This window comes from Cenococcum geophilum, assembly GCF_001692895.1.
Source record: "Cenococcum geophilum 1.58 unplaced genomic scaffold K441scaffold_24, whole genome shotgun sequence".
Classification (NCBI taxonomy): Eukaryota; Fungi; Ascomycota; class Dothideomycetes; order Gloniales; family Gloniaceae; genus Cenococcum; species Cenococcum geophilum.
This window is the reverse complement of record NW_027137582.1, coordinates 1,564,568-1,584,714: the sequence shown is the minus strand read 5'-3', so window position 1 is coordinate 1,584,714 and position 20,147 is coordinate 1,564,568. Positions and strand designations below refer to the sequence as shown.

Below are 20,147 nucleotides of genomic sequence, written 5' to 3'. Positions count from 1 at the left end.
TATCCTTCGGGTTGACGTCGGCCTTGCCTGTCTCGAGCAGCAGCTTGACTACGGCCTCGAGCCCGGCCCGTGCTACCTCCGATAGCGGCGTTCGTCCGTCCTTATCCTTCGAGTTGACGTCGGCCTTGCCTGTCTCAAGCAGCAGCTTGACTACGGCTTCGTGGCCATTTATGGCGGCATGCCAAAATGGAGTGTGCCCATCTTTATCCTTAGAGTCTGGCATAAATTTTCCTGTCTTAAGTACAAGAGCAAATATTACCTTGTCGCCAAGCTCCGCTAAATATGAGAGTATGGTCCTCCGGTTTGAGAATTTGAAGTCGCGTCCAAATTTGCCCAGGCTGCCTTCGTCCTAGCAGTACTGGTTGCATCGTTCGTGGAGCCAACTCCCCGGAGACTGATCCACCGCATGAGCTTCCACAAACGTTCGGACAGCTTCCTCGCTCCCGGTCGCAAGGGCTGCGAAAAGGGGAGGCCCATAACGCTCCTTTTCCACTTCAAAACACGATAGGATGGATGGATGAGCTCTAATAAGGTTTGACATGTTGCCCTCCGCCAATATATACAGAAGACTCACACCCTCTGTATGTCTGCGTACTTCATGTTTTTCGAATAGATTGTTAAGCTTAATCCAACGGGCAAGCGGGAAGCTTTGGATAATATTTTCCTGAGCAATGCCACATCCTGCTGCTATATCTGCATGGTATAGCACATTGCGCACGGCATAATCCAGGAAGGGAAATGCACTGGTAGCTGATTGGCGGAAGTCTACAGCTTTCTGTGATGAAGCTTTCGGAAGACTCTTAGGGAGCCCCAGATGGGTAGAAACGTCAGTGCTTATATAGTTAAGGCAGCAATTCTTCAACCGCTCATGACTTTGGCCTTGAAAATTTCTTCCGAGCTCAGGCCAAATATTTCCAAGTCCGTTTTCTTTTAGGAGAAAGTCCTTTACTGATTCGTGAATAAACTGGACTTTCTGAATCTTGGATTTCGTAATTTCAGCGAGTCCTTTAGAGGAATTGAGTATGAATCTTTCGGTAACGTCTCTTGCGATCTCATTAGGGTCCCACTTTGATAAGGTCTCAGGCTTAACTCCGGAAAGAATAGCAAAGTATACCTCCTCCGGACTTAATGGTTGCCTTGAAAAGAGAACCCACTGAATACACAAAATTAGTTCGTCTCTATTGTCGGAGTCGCGTGTTAAAATATCGCGAAATAGCTCGTGTAGGTCACCAGGGATCTCCCGGAGTCTTCGCCGAAGCATATATATGCGGCCACTGTCATATTCTTTATTCAGTATCCCTACCACGAGAATAACCCACATAAAAATCCCTAAGGCTTTTTCTTGAAGTTTTATTCGGATCTGCTCGGCAACCTTACTATGTCCAATCTTTAACTCGCTATCTAGGTAGTTCGTTATATCCTGGTTGTGTCCTTCTTGCCCTTCCAGAACCAGATCTAGGTTTTTTCGGATTGTAATGTGCGGGTAGTGCCTGCTTGAAAAACAGACTTGGAATTTAACACCGGCTGATATAGCGAGCTCGCTAAGGTGTTCAAAAAATGATATCATGTCCCGGATCTGACGTTCCTCGCATTCATCTAAGGCGTCGATAAAACATACCACAGAGGACTCTCCAAGACTTTGTATAGCTTGTTCTAACAGCGTTTTCAGTGATTCGATGCTCCATTGGTGGGACGTGCTGATGCTTGAGATTAAGAGACCGAGAGAGTTAAAGATGCACTGAAGCGCTGGGAGTCGTTCGAGAAGTTGCAGTAAGAGCGATTGGTATGTCCCGATCGTGGACTTCTCCAGACCTTCACCTCTTGCATTGAAGAAGAATGAGATGACGATCCGGTCCGTCATCGTCTTACGGGCATTAGCAAGAGCATATTTCATTAATGTTGACTTTCCGGTTCCAGGCTTCCCTTTGATCCACAAGAAGCCGTAGTGTTCGCCCAGTTTAGTGGCATCAAGCCAGTCGACGTATTCGGTATTTTTTAGAAGCCATTTNCATGTCTTGGCGTGAGCGTTCTTAATGGTCATCTGACGCGCATCGATTTGGTCAAATCTTAACGAGTTAAATAGCATTCTTTTTTGCTCTTCGTTGAGTGACAGCTTCTCCCCTCTCCTGGGTTGACTGTAGACCGGGCCTATTATCCTGTAGAGAGCGGAAGCAACTTTTCTGTATTCGACGTCATTGAGTCCCGTAAAGCGACACATTTCCATATGATTGCGGCTGATATGCTCGGAAATCTCGATAGCTGGGAGGTTTAGATAGGAGGATGTATCCTCGACGACCTGCAAGCATGATTAGCAATGTAACGGAGTATGTTAACGCACTTACCTTATGACCACCGAGAAGCGCGACACCCAATTGTTCCTGGAAGGAGTGTATGATCCAATTTTGTTCATGGGCCATCGGCCCAAACTCGTCTCTCAGCTCCCTAAGGCGTTCGGCCGACGGCAAAAGTGTATTAATGATTTGCTTATCGACGGAACATCCGGTGGCTTGGATAGCCTTCTCAGCAATATGTTGGAGAGTGCCACGGGCATCGGCGCCGCCGTGTGGGGTGCCAAAGAATATCATACCGATCGTGGATTCGAAGATGTTCCGGAGATGGGTCCGGCCTCGATGGCAGCCGCTTGACCTCCACAGCATCTCCTTAACAACGATCCCTCCTAGACTGTGTACCACGAATAATGCAGGTCTCGTTGGCTCTGTCCGACGTGCAGCCTCTAGAGCAACCAGAAAATCCCACGCAATGTCGTAGATTGTGTTGCCATTCCTGGGAGGTTCCAGCTCGTGTCTCATGTGTGTATCATAACCGTAAGTCAAGACTCGCGCATTGGGAGTAATGAACGGAATCAGGTCTCTCGGCCAGTATATAGCAGCACGGAAGTCTTCCTGATGCGGCTTGGAGGATGAATTGAGTTTTCGGATTTTCGAAGCTGGCTCGGTTAAATCGTCATAGGAGGCGCGGTGCCTCATATCTCCCCTCTGGTGAGTCCAGGTCAGCTTGGGGTGGCCTGTGAATCCATGGACAAATATGATGCTTTTCAGTCAGCGGCGCATGAGGTGGATACTATATTTAGGAGCTTACTCCAGAGATGGCTCGTCCGGATTGACTACGACCGTCAAGCCAATTGGGGGGATCATTTGACGACAGCTGTCGGAGCGATCCATAAAGTTAGGATCTTGGCTGAGTGGTACGGTCGAAAAGGGTTCGCGGTTTCGCTTTGGTTTTCTTGTGGAGAGCACCAGTGGTAGAGCAGGCAATTCATCCTCCAAAGACTCTTTGATCTCCTTCTGAAGCCGAATCAGCGCCTTCTTCCGTCCTTCGCCGTATAGGAGTGGCATATGGATGTCGAAAATGCCTAGCAGAGAGTATGCCGCGTCTTCTTCGCGTTTCGTCTCGCGTCTTTCTGCCCACGACATTCGCTCATCAACGCTGAACCGAGATAGAGGGCTTCCTTGTAGAGCTTGAACAGGAATTCCCGTGATGTCGCGAATTTCTTGCACGAGTGAAATTTTGTCCCCAAGTCGCTTGCTCTCCACAGAAAAAAACTCGACAGACGTTGGAGCAACAAGCTCTTGAAGCGTCCATCCCCGAGTAAACCATCTGCTCTGTTGAAAGGCTTGTCTCCATGCCCGCGGAGAGGACGGGCTGTTCCCGATAGCGCCATTGATCGAAACATCGGATAGATATACGTAGCATGTAGTCGCATGATGGTACCAGAGGAACATGGAGTTGATAGCCTCTGAAAGCTCCGCGCTGCTTGATTTGTCGATACAGCAAGTGTCGGCCCAGAAGTATTGGAGGCCGTCTTTCGCAGCTTGCGTCGTGCAGAACCTGATCTTTGTATAGCCAGTTTTGCTCTTACCCGAACCATCCACTAGGTCTTTAAAGGTAACCTCTTCGTGGTCATCTCCCCAAGTATGCGAAAGAATAGCGTAGGGCGGAATATTATCGCCAACGAACTCGGCTAGGCTGAGCTCACCGTCGTCTTGAAGTTTCAGAAGTCGCATTTTGCTGAAGTTAGTAAAAGCGTATTAGAGAATGTGAAGATAGGGATATGATGACTTACATTAAGCCAGCGCAACTGTGTCTATCTATTTGATGTTAAGGATAAGTTTGGGATCGACCCGCTACGGCCATACCCTTGTGGAGGGGCGAAGAGCTAGTGAATCTCGTGCTAATAAGCTCCCTACCGAGCCCGGTCTCAATACTTGACAGAGTGTGGCAGAAAGTTGATATATGTGTAATAATATAGACACTGATTTCTTAATGGACAGTAACTAGTAAGGGTAAAATTAAAGGCTACAGAAAAAGAATACTCTATATTCTAAGGACGCGGTGCACATGACATGGTTTGCACTGTGTGGTCGACTGTAAGGCTTGGAGAGTTAGTTCGCGCTAAGCGCTAAGCGCTGTGCAATGGGTTAGCGTACTTAAGGGTACCTTGTTTGGGGTGGGCTGGATCCCTTCGTCTGGCAAGTTTTTCATGGACTTTTCGTATATGCACCTCATAAGCCAATCTAGAGGCTCTATCCCTTGCAACGTTGATTCGTGTCCTATTCTTATCGATAAGCTCTAGCCAATTAGATCGTTAGGATCTTAGAGTCGTAATAAGGAATATAAAGCTCAACACATTGTATATTTTGATATCTGCACTCAATTCTTGGTGGAGATTTGTTTGGAATAGGCGTTCCAGCAGCCCCCCTTTACAGAACGGAATTCTGCGAAGTTTCTACGAAGTTTCTGCGCAGTTCTGATTTTGGTGTTCCGCACGGACCACCTGCGGTAGGACACCAACGTTGCATGGGATACTATGTAAAGCTTGGTGTTAAAGCCTCTGGTCAGTGCGGTAGCAAGGGTGCTGGCGCCTCATTGACGCTTGGATATCGAATAACCGCTGGTTGAACCGTTCAACCACTTGTAGCACTTGATACACCTTATTTAACGTATATAGCACGTCCTCCCTTATAACCTTAGGCTGGTCCTTTACTGGCTTATCCTCATTAGCGTTAAGAACGCGTATAAAGTAGATAGGTGGTAGTAATTTGGGGGAGGACTCTGATGGAGGATTTTCCCACACAATCACCAGCCGGTTAATGGAGGAAGGGCGGAAACCTGCAGTCATGGCGTCATATATCGCGACTTTTTACCCAACTTCCTTAAAAAATATATATATATAGAGGTGTTTTTGGTGGTGGCCTTCTGCAGTATTTCATCGGCATCGCAATATTGACGCGTTTTGGTGAGGTTTGCTAATAAAATCACGCTAGCTAGGGTGCCTGCAGCATGCTAACCCAGGCAGGAGCGCCTAAAGCGCCCAATACGAAAAGTCCGTTTTGCCAGACGAAGGGATAAAGTGCATGCCAAGACTTGCCGCGAAGTCCGTGCGCAGAAAGCGCGTGCTGCGGCTCGGGAAATCCTCGGATGAACATTCCAGATCAACAAGGCTCGCTCCTCAAAGATATAGTCCTGCTAGCGCAGGCAAAAGCCCAGAGGCTTCCACGCTAATTTGTGTGCCAGAAGTACGATTTTCCTGCAGCTGAACAGCAACAATTTCCCAAGCCGTACTGTGCTGTGAGAATCTCACGTTCAGATCTGGGTTTACAGCGGATGCTCAAGTTTGGAGGTTAGGCATAAGCTACTCTCTGAAAATGCTTTAGTAACTGTTCCCGGTAACATTTGCTATCCCTCTTGCTAATTAGTGCACCGCTGTGCAGGAAGTTAGGCCATGCCGAGTCCCGTGCTCAAACTAACCGGCGCGTGTTAAGTAGCTCCAGGGCTCAACCCTAATTCCATCTTCTCCCAATTCTAGGGAAGCTCTCGCATGCAAGCTTGATACGCTCCGTTATTCGTAGCCTTTCAGGGCGTCACCCCATGTCTGTTCTGGCAAATATTTCACGGCTGAAGCCCGAAATTCGCCTGGCGCAAGCTGTTTCACAGTTCGAAGCGGACCTCTCGAGCGAGCAGAAAACTACCTTCCGTACCTATAGGTCCCAATCGTGCGATTCTCCTCCAGATCCCAAAGATGTCATGCGACTCACAGCCGAGATTGACCGCAAGGTCGGCGGCCGGCGTTGTTTTGGACCTCGCTTGATCAATTTCCTACAAGCTGTCCAGCAGTATGCTGCGCTCGGGGACATTGTAGTAGGCAGCGCCCAGAACATAATTGCATCTGGCGTCTGGTCGCTAGTGCGAATGTCATTGCTTGTTGGTGCCTTTTGACCTCAGCTATGTTCTCTACTGATATCTTCGTAGTTAATAGTAAACTTCTGTTCCTACCTTGAAAAGATGTCGACGCTCCTCATGACCGTCGGTCGCTCGGCCCCCCGTTACCAAATGATGGCCTTGCTGTATCCCCGATCCAAGAATCTACAATCATACCTGTCTGAATATTTCATTGTGGCGGTTCGCCTTTGTCATCAGTTGTTGAGGTTCACTCAGAAGTCGACCTTTGGGCAATTTGCATCTACTCTAAGCGACTCTGACATGAAGACTTACCAATCGGAGCTTGACCTCTGGGCGAATACGATTAAAGAGGAGGTGAACCTGCAGATGGCCAAGAAGATTGAGGAGGAAGCCCAAGAGAACTCCCGATTCAGAACTCTTTCGATTAGGTTTTTCGAATCTAGGTCGTTCCAGCAAAAGATAAAGATAAATCTACAAGTGCTCGATCTTTGCTCCGTTTACGATTATGAGACAACGTGGAAGCAGACTCGAAAAGTTGGAAACGCAACGCTATTCAATCAGACTGCCGAATACCAAACCTGGAAAGGCCGAGCAGACTCCTGTACGCTTATGTATATAGGCAAGTTTGGATCTGGAAAGTCCGTTTTACTAGCCAATATTGTCGATAATCTAAATCTTTATATTCAAAGTAAGGATATTACAGTGGCATACTTCTTTTGCAGGCACGATATCCCCGAAAGCTTAAAAGCCCGGACAATTATTGGTTCTCTGGCCCGACAATTACTGCGCCCAATTTTAGACCTTTCAATAGTGGCGGAATTGCTTGATGAGACTACTTCAGCCCCGGATTTTAAAAGAATATTTTATTTAATTAAACGCGCCCTTCCACCTGACTGCAAAGCGTACTTCATCCTTAACGGGCTGGATGAATGTGACTATGCAGAGGGGAAAATATTGGTTCAAGAACTCCGGAAGCTCCAGAACACATTCATACTGCTTTTCTGTGTTTCACTAAGACTGGAGCCCAACAACGCCTTAAAATTGAGTCCAGAACAGTTCAATAACGCCACAATATTTTCAATTCCTGATGATAATCCCGATATTGAGGTATTTATTGGGGCAGAGTTAGAGAGCTGCATAGAGTCTAGAAAGCTGGTGATAGGGAATCCTGCCCTTATACTGGAAATACAAGATGCTCTCTTAGAAGGATCTCAAGGAATGTTCCTCTGGGTGGCTCTCCAAATCGAATCGTTGTGCGCCATGAAAACGGATGACGACATTCGGGATGCCCTAGCAGATCTTCCTAAGGATCTTTCAGAAACGTTTTCTCGTATTCTACGGAGATCGGAAGGATTGGGAGGGCCTTATCAGAGGCGGATACTAGAGCTCGTTACTGTAGCTCGCCGTCCGTTAACAACAGAGGAGCTCCGAGAAGCCTTAAGCGTAGTGCCTGGAGATGCTGTCTGGAACCCGGCAAGGCTTCTAAATGACGTATATTCGACATTAACATGCTGCAGATGCCTCCTCACTGTTAATAAAGAGGAGCTGACTATACGACTCGTGCACCACAGCGTCAAGCAATTCCTCCTTAGTGGTTCTGAAGATTTATCCAACATAGCATTTACAATTAATAGTGCAGAGAGGAAAATGGCAGACATTATTATTACCTACCTCAGTTACGGCGTTTTCGAAACCCAGCTCTCCACTATGGTGGTTCCGCAAATAATGACTGGGTCAGCGCCATCCACGATTATTCGTTCAACCCTAGACTCTTCAAACAGTGTTCAAAATCTCACATTAAGGCTCTTAAAGTCCAGGAAACGGCCTAACTATGACATTAGCAAAACTCTTGCCGAAACGAGAACGCTTTTTAAACCTCGTTTAGTGGATGAGTTTCACTTTTTCTCTTATGCGAAATCATATTGGCTGCAGCACATCTTGTGCACTTCAGAGCAAGAGCCAGTTATGTACAACCTGCTGCTCAGACTATTTAAAGGGAAGGCAGTGGATACGAATGCAACAGATGAAGACGGCCGGACGCCGCTGTGGTGGGCCGCTGGGAACGGGCACGAGGCCGTGGTCAAGCTGCTGCTGGACTCCGGCAAGGTTGATGCCGACTCAAAGGCCAGTGATGGTCGGACGCCGCTCTCATGGGCGGCGAGGAATGGGCACGAGGCCGTGGTCAAGCTGCTGCTTGAGACGGGCAAGGTCGACGCCGATTCGAAGGACAACTACCGTCAGACGCGCTCTCGTGGGCGGCGAGGAATGGGCACGAGGCTGTGGTCAAGCTGCTGCTCGAGACGGGCAAGGTGGACACCGATTCGAAGGACAGCGACGGTCAGACGCCGCTCTTGTGGGCGGCGGAGAATGGGCACGAGGCCGTGGTCAAGCTGCCTGCTCGAGATGGGCAAGGTGGACGCCGATTCGAAGGACAGCGACGGTCAGACGCCGCTCTTGTGGGCGGCGGGGAATGGGCACGAGGCCGTGGTCAAGCTGCTGCTCGAGACGGGCAAGGTGGACGTCGATTCGAAGAACGGCAGCGACTGTCGGACGCCGCTCTCGTGGGCGGCGGGGAATGGGCACGAGGCCGTGGTCAAGCTGCTTGCTCGAGACGGGCAAGGTGGACGCCGATTCAAAGGACAGCTACGGTCAGACGCCGCTCTTGCGGGCGGCGAAGTATGGGCACGAGGCCGTGGTCAAGCTGCTGCTCGAGACGGGCAAGGTGGACACCGATTCGAAGGACGGCGACGGTCGGACGCCGCTCTTGCGGGCGGCGGAGAATGGCAACGAGGCCGTGGTCAAGCTGCTGCTTGAGACGGGCAAGGTGGACGTCGATTCGAAGAAGGACAGCGACGGTCGGACGCCGCTCTCGTGGCGGCGGGGAATGGGCCACCCGAGGCCGTGGTCAAGCTGCTGGCTCGAGACGGGCAAGGTGGACGCCGATTCAAAGGACAGCTACTGCGGTCAGACGCCGCTCTTGCGGGCGGCGAAGTATGGGCACGAGGCCGTGGTCAAGCTGCTGCTCGAGACGGGCAAGGTGGACACCGATTCGAAGGACGGCAACGGTCGGACGCCGCTCTTGCGGGGCGGCGGAGAATGGGCACGAGGCCGTGGCCAAGCTGCTGCTTGAGACGGGGCAAGGTGGACGTCGATTCGAAGAAGGACAGCGACGGTCGGACGCCGCTCTCGTGGGCGGCGGGAATGGGCACGAGGCCGTGGTCAAGCTGCTGCTCGAGACGGGTAAGGTGGACGCCGATTCAAAGGACAGCTACTGCGGTCAGACGCCGCTCTTGCGGGCGGCGAAGTATGGGCACGAGGCCGTGGTCAAGCTGCTGCTCGAGACGGGCAAGGTGGACACCGATGTCGAAGGACGGCAACGGTCGGACCGCCGCTCTTGGCGGGCGCGGAGAATGGGCACACGAGGCCGTGGCCAAGCTGGGCTTGAGACGGGCGAAGGTGGACGTCGATTCGAAGAAGGACAGCGACGGTCCGGACGCCGCTCTCGTGGGCGGCGGGAAATGGGCACGAGGCCGTGGTCAAGCTGCTGCTCGAGACGGGCAAGGTGGACGCCGATTCAAAAGGACAGCTTACTGCGGTCAGACGCCGCTCTTGCGGGCGGCGAAGTATGGGCACGAGGCCGTAGTCAAAGCTGCTGCTCGAGACGGGCAAGGTGGACGCCGATTCGAAGAACAAACAACGGTCGGCACGCCGCTCTCGTCGTGGGCGCGGGAATGGGCCACGAGGGCCATAGTCAAGCTGCTGCTCAAGACGGCAAGTGTGGACGCCGATTCGAAGGGACAACATCGGGTTGGACGCGCTCTCGTGGTGGCGTGGAATGGGCTACGAGGCCATGGTCAAGCTGGTTTGGCCGAGACGGGGGCCAGGTGGACGCCGATTTCGAAGGACAACAGGCGACGTTCAGACGCCGCTCCTCGTTGGGCGGCCGGGAGTGGGCACGAGGCTGTGGTCAATGTGCTGCTGCTGCTGGAGACGGCAAGTGGGACGCCGATTCGAAGGACTACAACTACAGTCGGACGGCCGCTCTCTCATGGCGGGCGGAGAATGGGCACGAGGCCGTTGTCAAAGCTGCTGCTCGAAGACGTGGTAAGGTGGGCGTCGATTCGAAGGACAAACATCTACCGGTCGGACCGCCGCTCTCGTGGCGGCGGGAGATGGCACAAGGCCGTGGTCAAGCTGCTGCTCGAGACCGGGCAAGGTGGACGCCGATTCGAAGAACATAACGGTCGACGGCCGCTCTCTCGTGGGCGGCGGGGAATGGGCACGAGGCCATGGTTAAGCTGCTGGCTCGAGACGGGCAAGGTGGACGCCGATTCGAAGGACAAAACAAGAACAATGGTCGGACGCCGCTCTTCGTGGACGGCGGAGAATGGGCACGAGGCCGTGGTCAAGCTGCTGCTCGAGACGGGTAAGGTGGACGCCGATTCGAAGACACCTTCTACGGTCGGACGCCGCTCTCGTGGGCGGCGGGGAATGGGCATGAGGCCGTAGTTAAGCTGCTGCTCGAGACGGGCAAGGTGGACGCCGATTTTAAGGACAACAAGAACAATGGTCGGACGCCGCTCTCGTGACGGCGGAGAATGGGCACGAGGCCGTGGTCAAGCTGCTGCTCCAGACGGGTAAGGTGGACGCCGATTCGAAGGACACCTTCTACGGTCGGACGCCGCTCTCGTGGGCGGCGGGGAATGGGCACGAGGCCGTAGTCAAGCTGCTGCTTGAGACGGGTAAGGTAGACGCCGATTCGAAGGACAGCAGGAACAATGGTCGGACGCCGCTCTCGTGGGCGGCGGAGAATGGGCATGAGGTCGTGGTCGAGCTGCTGCTCAAGACGGGCAAGGTGGACACCGATTCGAAGGACGACTACGGTCAGACACCGCTCTCGTGGGCGGCGGGGAATGGGCACAAGGTCGTGGTTAAGCTTCTCCAATCTTCTATTAGTCTATAACGGTAGATTATAATATATTTATTTTAATCTCTATTTTATAGAGGGTTAGGGGGAACGTATACTTATATAGTAGTCTTACCACTCTATTTCTAGCTTTTTCTATAACGGTTACCCGCTAAAAGCCGCTTAAAGATATAAAAATAGAATATTTAGGCTACTAATATTTTTATATGCTAAAACTATTATATATATCTTATATATAATATATTAGGCAGAGAGCCGCAACAGCAGCGAAACCAGCCCAAAAACTACTTAATAAAGCAATCCGATATTGGAATCCCATTCCCCGCACTAAGAGACCCCATAAAACCACGTCGCCCCCATCTATAAAGTATAGGGGACGACGGAGGGGCGCAAGCTTCCCGCTGGAGTCACGAAAATCGCGACGCGAGGGAGCTAAACTATAAACTAGGAGGGTAATAATATAGAAAGGACAGCTGCCAGCTTAACTAGTAATGGCAAAAACTAAAGGAAACACTCGGATAAATTAAAGATAATCTTATAAAAGAGGAGGAAGAAACCCTATAACACTAGATACTTATTACTATTTAAAAAGTAATATAACGTGTTAAAACCCTCTTAACGCGTTAGATAACCTAAGAGAAGGAGACTAAGGCCTAGCTTAACCGGATTAAAGCTAGCATTATAAAAATTTAAAAAAAAACGTATAAAGGAGGACCCTTAGGTTTAGGAGTTCCTTCGGTATAGGGCCAGACCTAGGTAGCTGTCGCTGCGTAAGCGGCCCGCACAGTAAACGCAGTCGCGGCACCGTAGAGAGCGACCATACGCGTCTAGCTTAAGGAGCCCTAGGGCTATAAACTAAGGGAGCTCCTTAAGAATATTTAGAGAATAATACTAAGCGTATACGCTGTACGTACCCTTAATAGTAGGGATATAGACGTTTATATCCCCTTCTAAATAATAAAGGATTAAATTTTAAACGGACTAAATACGCTAGGACTTAAAATACTAAGAAAAGACTACCTTTTAGAAGTACCTGGGGTCCTACTTAAGACCCTAATTAATAGTGGAAGGAATATAGACAACTTAAAATTAACTTAATTTATCTACGAAGCTATAAAGCGCCTTATACTTAAAGTAGCTATTAGCCGGATCTAATAGCTATATAACCTTAAAGCATAGGCAAAACGCTAGGTAAGCCCTAGTAGTGCCTAAAAAGAACCTAAAAAGACTAAAGGAATACTTATAATTGGCGTCCTAACCTAAGTAATTTAGTATAAAATTATAAAAAGCGGGATAGTTATTAAATCTTAGCTTTTTAAGACTAGGCTATTTAAGAACAGCCTAATTATAAAGCAATGCTATAGATATAATTAATAGGGACATATATAAAGCGTATATAGAAAATAAATAAAATGCGGATAATATATAGGACTATATAGCACTATAGATTGCCCTAAAGAAAGGGTATCCTGCGTTAATTACGGTAAAGCCTATAAAGTATAGTAAAGAAAGGAGTGTAGGACTTTCTAAAGCTACCTTAAAGGCATCTAAATAAAAAGAATGGCCCTTTTAACGCAGTTGCTCCGTATATAAGAAGCTATAGAAATAATATTACACCTACCCCTAATACCAGGAAACTTTATAATTATTACTAATAAAAAAAGAGAATAAGAATTATTAGGGACCTAAGAATAACCACTTAAACGGGGATTAAGCAAACTATCTTTTATTAATAAAGTAAGTAGAGATATATTGTAATTAAGGCTCTAGCTATACGCTAATAAAGTAATAATAGTAACTAGCGAAAATAAAGAGGAGTAGGATATAAATATAGATAAGCCTATACCCACCCCAAATAAATAAGTATATAATTATCTAGTATAACTACGGAAATGCAAATTAAGGGGCGTGTTGCCCCTTCTTTAATAGCGTTACGCTGGCGGACTATTAGGTCCTTATAGTCTAGGAGCTAGTATATAATAGGTATACTAAATTAATATACTGCCCTAGGGGATTTATACTTATATATAACGCCCTCCCTATAATAAAGGTCTGCTTTATAATTAGCTAGAATATTAATACCGCGTATTAAAAGCGTAGATAGTATAGCCCCTTTACTATAGCCCTCTAGGTGCGCCTAAAGGGGCTAAAGATTATAATTATTAACGTTTATAACCCGCGTAAAGACGGCCCTTAGATTAGGATATAGCTAGAGGTTAAAACGGCCATTAAGGAAGCTAAGGGAGGAATTGTACTCTTAGGTAACTTTAATACCTACTACCTAAGGTAGGGTAGAAAGTATATAGCTAGTAAAGAACAGGCGGAACGCCTACTAGCTAAAACTGAAGCTAAAGGTCTTATACTCGCCATACTAAAAGGAGAGCCTATATAGAAAAGAGGGTAATAGGAAAGTATAATTAACCTTATATTTATATCTCTAAATCTATATAGAAGAGTTAACTTCTATAATATAGTTAAGGAATAGGCCCTTATAAGAGACTATATACCCATCCACATCTAAATTAATAACGCTAGCTGTCCGCTAGCGGAACGCTAGCGCCTTATTTTTAAAAAACTAGACTTATAGGGCCTCCTCTAAAGCATTTAGGGGCTTAACTGGGCTATATTTAAAGACCCCCTTTAAGCCCTCTAGAAAGGGATTAAATAAGTACTTAAAAAATACTGCCCGTAAGTATAACCTAGCTAGTAAGCCCGTTAAAAATGGTTATTAAATGCCATATAGCTCCACGCTAGCGCCCGCTAGGCGCGGTAATAATATTAGGACTATAACAACCCCTAGGACTTATAAAGATACTTAATACTAAGTAATTAACTCTAGAAAGAAACTAGAAGAGTTAGTTATAATAACTAAAGGCGCTTTATTTATAAACTTACTAAGGATTAATTAAAACCCTATAATAAAGGACTTTAGATCCTATTAAAATAGAGTAGAAAAGTAAGTATAGTAAAGGTAGACCCCTACTTACTAGACCTTAGGAGGTCTATTAAAAACCCCTTAACAGATAATAATACTATAAAAGTAGATATCCTTATAGCTAAATTCTTTCCTAAGACTAGAATAGCGGACCTTAGCGATATTAAGATAGAGGCAATAATGGAATAAAGAGCACTTATTATTAGCCCTATTATCTTAATAAAAGAAATCGGTAAGCTAATTAGGAGCCTTCCTAATGGAAAAGCCCTAGGGCTAAATAGTATACTAAATAAAGTTCTTAAAGTAGTTGCCTTAGTTATTATAAAAGACTTAGCAAAAGTAGCTAGCTACTATATTACTAATAAAACAATACTAGAAAGTCTTAAAGAATCTATAACTATAGTATTATATAAGGAAGGAAAGAAAGACTACTCTTTTCTAGGCAGCTATAGACTAATTACCCTTAAAAATACACTAGTAAAAGTCCTAGAAAAGTACGTAGCCAATATTATATTAAAAGCAGTAAAAGAGCATAGTCTACTCCCTTAGAACTAGATAGGAGCAAGGCGTAAGTAATTTATACTATTAGTAGTAGGACTGCTTAGCTCTTATATATAGACAGCGTGGCGAACGCGCTATAGGTATATAGTGTTAATGCTAAGCCTAGACCTAATAGGAGCATTTAACAACATATCCTATAAAAGGCTCCTCTATATTCTAAAAAGAAAAGGCTTTTTAAAATAGCTTATAAACTTTATATAAAGCTTTCTAATAGTATATAAGACCCGTATTAAGTTTATAGAATATAAGAGCAATTAGATCTAGACATAGACAGGTATCCCCTAAGGGTCTCCCCTATCGCCAATTCTATTTCTCTTTTTTATATTAGAACTATTAGAGAAATTCTAAAGCCCTAATAGCGGTATACTAGGGTTCAGCTTTATAGATAATACAAATCTTATTACCTAGGGGGACTCCATAGTAGAGAACTGTTAATAATTAGAAGCTGCCTATAACTACTATACTATATAGGCAAACTAATACGGCGCGGCGTTCGCCCCTAAAAAGTATTAGCTTATATACTTTATAAGGCAACAGCGCTACGCCACTACAGACCTTGCGTTTACTATGCGTATCGCTAGCTATAAAATAGCTCCCCAGAAAACTAGTATGCGAATCCTAGGGATTTAGGTAGACCCTAAGCTTTAGTAGAAAGAATAGATTAAGAAGGCAGTAACTAAAGGATTAGCAGCCTTTAAAGCGATGTTAAGGATCACTACGTCTATATAGGGCCCATTAATACGCCGCTCGCGCCTCCTATACACAGCTACCGTCCGACCAGCGATACTATATAGCGCCTAAGTATAGGGAGTACAGGACGACGGCGGAACACCAGCGAAAAGCCTACTTAAATCGCTATAGAAAGTCTAGAACTAATACCTCTGTAGGGTTATAGGAGTATACCAGTAAATACTAATAGCTGCAATTAAGAAGGAAGCGGCTATTCCCCTAATTTAACTTTATATTAAAATAATAGCCCTTTAAAGAGCCGCTAAGACAGCTTCTAATAGGGTAGAAAAGGAATTAGTAAAGGCACTTAAGGGTATTTAGAAAATATTAATAAAGCGCCGGCAGAAAATAAGACGGCTATTAATACTATTAAAAGTGCTTAGGGACCGCGTAAAGAACCATAAGAATGAAATATAGGGGTTCCTCGCATACTAGAAGGATTATATAGAGTAAGAAGCTATAATAAACCCCTATAGGCGTAGCTAGCGGAGCGCCGGCAGAGTGTAAACGGAGCGCCGCTACTATATAGGAGGCCACTAGCACCGCTAGCGGAAAATTACCCTTATTGCGAAATAGGCAGACCTAAAATAGCGCTAACGGTAGCAGGTAAAGGCTAAAAACCGCATAAAAACTACGTGGAAGACCCTATAGGGGAAACCTATAATCCTATTATATAAAGATCTAATAAAAGTAGAGGTTATAGCACTATTTCTCCTTTATATAGAGGTAATAGGGCTTAACGTATAGCTTACATCTATTGGAGTACTAGAAATTCTCCTATAGTGCGAATATAGTTGGATAAGGCAGATAGTACACTATATACTATTCCAATGTCTATAATACCAGAGGGCGGACCTTATAGCATAATATGCCTCTAAATGCCTCTAAGACGTCTTAAGTAATAAAAGAAGTGCTTAAGCGGCTACAAAGTAGCTAATATAGTTAGGTGCTTTAGCCTAGTTCTAGGCTATAAAGGCAATAGATATAGAGGATATAAGGGGATACTAGCCCTTTTAAAGCTTAGAGGACTGGTAAAAGAATATAGGTAAAAGGATATAAGTAAAAGGATAAGGGAAGAAGGGGTAGTGTAAGATTGTCCGCGAAGCGCGGTTAGTTGGCTTAATATGCAAACTCTGAGCTAGGTAGAAGGCGAGTCGCCAGCGCCCCGATATCGGAACGCCGTCGTCTTTCTAACGCGGCCCGCGATCGGGTTTTCTCTAAGATAGAGTTTTTCCTATAGAAGGTATTAGCCTGCGTGGACCCACTAGGGGGACCGGGACGGGCGGTAAATTGAATTTATTATTAATATATTAGGCAGTAGCCTTATTATTAAAAGTTAGTAGTACTATAAGCCGCTAGCGCTAGTAAAAAGGGTAACTAACTTACTCTAACTACGCCTTTATAGAGGGGCAACTAGTAGTTAATTAGCTCTAAAGCTGCCATTTTTATATATATAAGCTTTATAGTATATAGGAATTAAACAAGCAACTTTATTATAAATCTATAGAAATTAAGTGGTATAAATATATAAAAGTAGACCCTATAACTCTAAAGTCTGTAACTTATTTTAATTATATTTAAGATATATAAGGGTAGTGTTAGTCACATAGGGTGACTCACCAATAATAACTACTCAAGTAGGGTTATAGTGATGTTGGTTAATAAAGCTTATTAATTAGAATAAGGAAGGGCGAGGAGCTTAAGGCTCCTCGCTACGCTAGTGCCGCGGCAACACGTGATAGCAACTTGCCATCACGTGACGGCAGTTTGCCGTACGTGACGGCAAATTGCCTCATTCCCGATACTGGCAACTTGTCACGGGACTCACACGCTCTTACGTCCCTGCGCGTTTTGACGTTCTTGACCCGTGCTTACGTTCGTCCCGAGACACCTACGCACGTTCCCCTACAACCCCTATTTATACCCAACCTGGCACACGAAGAATCTTCTTCTTCATCCAAATGTCTTTGTATTAACCACGCATAGTTACGCGTACGTAGCCTTCTTCAATTACTACCCTGTTTAGTACATTGTATTCCAGCTCGTGCCCACTTCCGTGACACAACTCTTCTTTTATAGTTGCCCTCTATATATAAATACTGCTTAACTATTATAACAAATATGGATCCTCTTTATTTACTATTGCTATTGTAATATAAGTCTCGCTATCCCAAAATTTGCCTCTTAGCACGTAGTGCTTTCTTACTAAGGAGTTGTGGGTAGATATTATGTTAGGGCCGTTAAGGCCGCTAAGGCGCTAGCTATAAGCGAGCCAATAGCGATTTTCTATACTGGGTATGGAAAATCCTAATTAGCTAGTTAAAATTAGGGTCTATAGAGCGTCATACTCTTACTCCCTTTTAACCCAACCTTTAACTTGTACGCGTAAAGTATTTATGTTAATAAACGTTTCTAGAGCCTTATTTAGGTTTGCCTTCGTTATTATATCTACTAGGTTATCTTAACCGTTAATCCATTAAATCTTAAAGAGTTTTTACTGTTTATAGGATTAATAAAGTGCTATAATATTGATTATAAGGCGCTTCTTCTTTATAGTACTAAGCTTAACTAAGCACTTATAGAGGGAGTATAAGTCGGTATATATAATTATAGGGATAACGGGAAGTTCGAGTTAATCTATAATTATCTTTAGGGTAGTTCCAATTGTAATTGCTATGTTAACTCCGCTAATTATTCTATATATCTCTAACGCTAAAACGCTTTAAGTAACGCGCTTGCTCTTAGTTAAGCTCTAATAGATAAGATTACCGTAGATTATGAAGTTATTCTCTCCGGTAGATTCGTTTGCGATAATAATCTTATATCCTAGCTAGGAGCTAAAATCTTTATTATTTATAAACGATCTATTAACAAATATAAAGAGCTTAGCGGTGGGAAGATTAATAAGTAAATAGAGTAGTCCCCGGTTGAGATAGTTTATTTACTAAAAGAGACGCTTATTTAGGGTAAGGACGTTATCCTTAGTTAGTTTCTAGTATTAAGCGGCAACAGAGAGATTAAATAAAGCCTTAGGTTAATAGATAGAAGTAATATAAGCTCTATAAGCGCGTTACTCTACGTATCCTTATTTTGGAGAATTAACGTTAATAATATTAATCTTCTTACCTTAACCCTTCTAGTATAAAGCAATGGAATCCTTATTTAGGGAGAGGACACATCTATTAAAGAGTAATGGTATTATTAAATTAAGCTTTTCCTTTGGCTTTACTATAAGATTTGCCTTTATTAGCTTATCTTCTTTAAGAGCTAAGAATTGGTTATCTCTTAAGATAATTATATTATTAGTTTATATGCCGACGATTCTAAATAGAGTTCCCATAGTTATAATAAGGAAGTATAAATTAAATATAGAAGTAGTTATTAAAAGCTTCTCTTTATAGTGCTTACTATAGGTAGCCTACTAGTGAGTTCCTACCTCTGCAATTCTATATAATGGCTTAAGCATAACTATGATTATATCTTTGGAGTATTGGTGGCGAATTTACTCTAGAAGGTATGCTAATATTAAGCGCTAAAGGTGCGTCTCTAATTAGGTATAGGCCTAAGTGATATTTTATAAATAGACTGCTATTCCATTCTTTATTAAGGAGGGAGCTAGTATAATAATAACTCGCTAACTGGCTCGTTAAATCATAGGAGATTGTATAAGAATTACCTCCTTACTATTGTTATTATAGCCTTAGATAATAAGCCTTAATTTCTTAAATAGGGCGTTAGTAGCTTTGCCTTTAATCTCATTAACTATTCTTAACTTAAAGATGCAAACTTCATTAAACTTAGTAGGGTTATACTTCTTAAATTTAAAGACCCCTCTTATAATAAGACTATTAATCTCCTGCTTATTAGATGCTTAGAAAGGAGCTCCTAGAGTTATAATACAACCTTCCTTTTAGAGCTGTTTTGCGAGTTTAAAGTTAGCCTTCTCCTTAGCTGTTATAAAGGCCATTAATAGCTTAACTCTATTCTTAATAGCGGCAATAAATTACTCTTTAAAATTAATAAGATATTAGCAATTTTATAATCCCTTTAGGCGACCTCTACTACGTTATAGTTGCGGCATATCTACTACAATTGTATTAGGATTGTGGTTGCCTTCTAAAGCACGTTAATTATAGCTCTTCTCTAGGGTATCTTTTATGGTATTCTATAAAGGCTCAAAACTATTATCTTTATAATAAGGCTTAATAACAGTTAAACGAAATTAAGTGGGTCCGTAAGGCATCTAAATAGTATAAGTTTAACTATTAATTNTAATAAGTTAATATGGGCCTAACTATTCTCCCTTTTTACGCTATATGTATACCTTAAACTAAAGTGGCAGATTAAGCGTAGTTAAGGTATTTAGGCCATTTCTTATTCCTAGTACATTATTAACCTGGTGTATAGCGTAGAGATATTATACCTTCTTTATTACCTTATAAATAGCCTTAGCTCATTATATAATAGAGGAAGATAGTAGAGAATTATTAGTTATTTAAGGGTAGGCGCTAAAGACTAGTAATATAGGTATAAGTCTATCCGGGCCAGCGGAATTATTAATAGCTTTAACAGCTATTTACAAGGTAAGTTCTTTGCTAGCATCCTCTAGTTCTAAAGAGATAATCTTATATACGCGGCATAATAGCGTATAATATTGTTCTACTTTTCTAATACTATTATATACCTTAATAGGGACTTCCTTAACCTTAATTGCCATTACCTTTATCTATTATTAAAACTCTACGGATAAGAAGTTCTTTCCTACGTTATAGATAATTTAATTAGGGGGTCCTA

At 44.4% G+C, this 20,147-nt stretch overlaps 4 protein-coding genes across 4 annotated transcripts; 2 read left to right on the top strand and 2 right to left on the bottom strand.

The window, feature by feature from the left end:
- Positions 1–108: 108 nt before the first annotated feature.
- On the bottom strand, positions 109–3,180 carry K441DRAFT_129580 (uncharacterized protein). Its single transcript, XM_067640068.1, has 2 exons — positions 2,343–3,180; positions 109–2,296 (listed from the first exon to the last, which is right to left on the bottom strand). Exons 1-2 carry the CDS (start codon positions 2,985–2,987, stop codon positions 350–352), a joined length of 2,592 nt encoding a protein of 863 aa, XP_067503513.1. The 5' UTR covers positions 2,988–3,180; the 3' UTR covers positions 109–349.
- Positions 3,181–3,296: 116 nt separating this feature from the next.
- K441DRAFT_506450 (HET-domain-containing protein) lies at positions 3,297–4,025 on the bottom strand (the record flags this gene model as incomplete). The annotated part of the gene is made up of 1 exon (XM_067642057.1): positions 3,297–4,025. A coding segment is annotated over one exon (729 nt), but the record flags the coding sequence as incomplete, so codon positions are not given.
- Positions 4,026–5,641: 1,616 nt separating this feature from the next.
- On the top strand, positions 5,642–10,861 carry K441DRAFT_612138 (uncharacterized protein). Its single transcript, XM_067645601.1, has 9 exons — positions 5,642–5,667; positions 5,723–6,222; positions 6,271–8,941; positions 9,054–9,155; positions 9,373–9,480; positions 9,693–9,763; positions 9,872–9,900; positions 10,344–10,363; positions 10,466–10,861. Exons 2-9 carry the CDS (start codon positions 5,890–5,892, stop codon positions 10,708–10,710), a joined length of 3,579 nt encoding a protein of 1,192 aa, XP_067503511.1. The 5' UTR covers positions 5,642–5,667; positions 5,723–5,889; the 3' UTR covers positions 10,711–10,861.
- An 18-nt stretch (positions 10,862–10,879) lies between these two features.
- On the top strand, positions 10,880–11,164 carry K441DRAFT_563154 (ankyrin; the record flags this gene model as incomplete). The annotated part of the gene is made up of 1 exon (XM_067643594.1): positions 10,880–11,164. A coding segment is annotated over one exon (285 nt), but the record flags the coding sequence as incomplete, so codon positions are not given.
- Between the last annotated feature and the right edge of the window lie 8,983 nt (positions 11,165–20,147).